The sequence below is a fragment of the Vigna umbellata genome, chromosome 6, assembly GCF_029865625.1.
Source record: "Vigna umbellata cultivar VRB3 chromosome 6, Vumbellata_1.0, whole genome shotgun sequence".
In the NCBI taxonomy this organism is placed as follows: Eukaryota; Viridiplantae; Streptophyta; class Magnoliopsida; order Fabales; family Fabaceae; genus Vigna; species Vigna umbellata.
The window spans coordinates 24503823-24506962 of record NC_142170.1 but is presented as its reverse complement, the minus strand read 5'-3'; the positions used below and the strand labels follow the sequence as shown (position 1 = coordinate 24506962).

The window sequence follows — 3140 nt, the reverse complement described above, 5'->3', positions numbered from 1 at the left end:
AAGCTGGAATCACAAAACATATGGTGTATTTTTTAATAAAATTTAAAATAACATTATAAAATTAAAGAAAAAATTGAACACGTGATATATTGAACAAATATAATATTGTAAGACGGGCAAATGGCATAGAAACGCTGAGATCATATTACAATACAAAAAAGTTTATTTCACACTTCCATCAAAATACATTAATTTGACACTTCTATTAATAATATAATAATATATATTTCACTTAAAAATTAAAAAATAATATAAATATAATTGAAATATAATTTTTTTTACTGTCAAATGAATATAATTTTGGCCCTGTCAGAGTATCACCTCTCATTAAAATATTTGCCACAAATCCACAAAAACATACTCTATTTGAAATAGTTAATAAGATTTTTAGCAAAATTTAACTATAAACCGATTAGTAGATAAACAAAATAATCTTCACAAAGAAGATGAAAATTTAAGTCCGAATTCCTTTGAAGTTTTTAATTCCGAAGGTACAAATGGATACTATTTGTTGTTGACAAGAGTAGGTGATACACGATTGCATCATAGACAGACCAATCTTTATAATAATATTCATCCATAAAATATATACGCCCTCTCTTCTAGCGAGACTTTGCAATGTGTGTAGCGTGGGTCAAAATTAGAATAGGATTAGCATTTAAAATATATATATATGAAGTTAATGACTTCTGCGTAAGATTGAATTTGATTGGCACAGTAAGTTCTACATGTTTATCCGAAGTAGAAATTACACATCTTAAAAACATGACATCTATAATATAATTTAATTTACGGTTAAGAACGCGTGTGAAACTTGTGTTGTTGTATTGGCTTTAGGATGTTCGTAGATAGAACAGAGTTTGCATTATAAATATAGAGAAAAACTAATGAGGTTTCATCAAAGTGAAACAACATATCAATATACATTGAGTGGTTAAGGAAGAAAAACAATGGAGTGCAAGAGTGAAGAGCGTATCTCAAAACTCCTTGGAGCTCAAACCCATGTTTGGAATCACATTTTCAGCTTCATAAATTCCATGTCCCTCAAATGTGCAATTGATTTGGACATACCTGACATCATACACAAGCATGGTGAACCCATGCCACTCTCAAAACTCACTGCTTCAGTATCACTCCATCCTTCCAAAGCCAACTGCATCTACCGGTTGATGCGAATCTTGACCCATTCTGGCTTCTTCTCTGAAGTCAAGGTGAATGAGAATGAGCTTGAAGTGGGTTATGTGTTGACTGATGCATGCACTCTATTACTTAAGGACAACCCCTTGAGTATGACACCTTTCTTGCATGCCATGCTTGATCCAATTTTGACAAAGCCGTGGCATGAATTGGCTACATGGTTCAGGAATGATGATCCCTCGCCATTCCACACAGCACATGGGATGAAAATCTGGGACTACGCTGGGCGTGATCCAAGACTGAATCATCTTTTCAATGATGCGATGGCAAGTGACGCTGAATTGGTTGGCAATGTGGTTATTGAGAGGTGTGGGGGAGTGTTCAAGGGGTTGGAGTCACTTGTTGATGTCGGTGGAGGCACAGGTACCATGGCAAAGGCAATTGCCAAATCATTCCCTCACTTAGACTGCACCGTGTTTGATCTCCCACATGTTGTTGCCGACTTACAAGAAGCTGACAACTTAAAATTTGTTGGAGGTGACATGTTTGAGTCAGTTCCTCCTGCAGATGCCGTTCTATTGAAGGTAAAATTTTCTTCAAAGTTGATTATTAAATATTTTTTGTTTTTGAAATTGGCCCCTGATTTAGTTTATTGATGATCCAGTGGATATTGCATGACTGGAATGACGAGCAGTGTGTGAGAATACTGAAGAAATGCAAGGAGGGAGTAAAGAGGAAGGTGATTGCGATAGACATGGTGTTGGAGAGTGAAAAGCTTGATTATGAATCAACTGAAACGCAGCTCATGATTGATATGGTTGTCATGGTGTTGTATCCTGGAAAAGAGAGGACCGAGAAAGAATGGGCTAAGATCATTTTCTCTGCTGGTTTCACTGACTACAAGATAACTCCACTGGTGGGTTTGAGGTCTCTCATCGAGATTTATCCCTAACACTTTACTTCTTATGGACTGTACTGTGTGGCATATTATTATATAACTCCACTTGAATTTCAGCACCACTTCGTCAATAAAGGCCCTTTCATTGCGTGATGGAATGGATTCAATGAAATGCTTTTTCTAATTTCTTTTTTAACTCTATTGTCTCTATCCTTTTCCCTTTCTGTATCATTCGTCTTCTGCCTTTTTTTTTCGTGTTTGTGTTCACACGACTGTCCCAGTATTTATCAATACAATAGAATTGGCATCTCAAATAATTCTATTGTTTGATCCTATCTTAGTGCTGGTTTTTATGTAAACTGATTTCTTGTAATGTTACTATTTATGTTTTTCTATTAATATTATAGTATTGGAAGCAAATAAATGAATTTGTTGGTCATGCATAAGCTTGACAGATTGTATTAAAACAAAAGTCATTTTGATAGTACCGTAATCCAATGTCATTTTAAGCAATAACAGTAGCATACATGAACAGCGACTAAAGGAAAAGCACAACAGTAGCATGTGTTTGCTTATTGGCCAATTGGGTATGCATATAATTTAATTGAGGGTGCAATGTGGTCACCTAATGTGGATAAGAACGTGCAAAGTAATAAATAAACAAGTTAAAATTTGATTATTTAGCCATCTGATTGAGAAAGCAATTTGGCCACGCGATCGCTCACTGTTCAATGTTTGGCATATTACTGGTTCATTGTAACCATTAATTACAGAACACGTTATATATATATATATAACTTATCATTTTGTGAACATGGTTTTGGTGATTACCGTGTTCTCTCACTGAACTGTATGGTGATTTCACAAAATCCAGACCCTGCTTGCTTATTCTATGTATAAATTGTCTGCTAGTAATGTGTATCAGCACTTCTGGTTCTACCAACGTGATTACACACTTCATCTCTGTTGAAAATCGTTGACAATTGAAGATTTTTAAGGGGAGATTTCTGAGACCTGTGAACTTATTTACTGGACCTACACTGATAAAAAAAACATGATTTTTTATAGGTTTCTACTCAAGAAACCTTCACAATCAACACAAAAC

The 3140-nt window shown here is 35.0% G+C and overlaps 1 protein-coding gene across 1 annotated transcript; it reads left to right on the top strand.

Annotated features, from left to right (window-relative positions):
* Positions 1–889: 889 nt before the first annotated feature.
* Positions 890–2507, top strand: LOC124846171 (putative O-methyltransferase 3). The gene is made up of 2 exons (XM_047323381.2): positions 890–1721; positions 1802–2507. Exons 1-2 carry the CDS (start codon positions 951–953, stop codon positions 2087–2089), a joined length of 1059 nt encoding a protein of 352 aa, XP_047179337.1. The 5' UTR covers positions 890–950; the 3' UTR covers positions 2090–2507.
* Positions 2508–3140: the final 633 nt, after the last annotated feature.

What these genes read in the sequence shown, in the direction of transcription:
- LOC124846171 (XM_047323381.2), top strand. Translation starts at nt 951, where the DNA reads ATGGAGTGCAAGAGTGAAGAGCGTATCTCAAAACTCCTTGGAGCTCAA. An exon ending in CAGATGCCGTTCTATTGAAG is followed by an intron (nt 1,722 to 1,801) that starts GTAAAATTTTCT and finishes TTGATGATCCAG; the next exon opens with TGGATATTGCATGACTGGAA.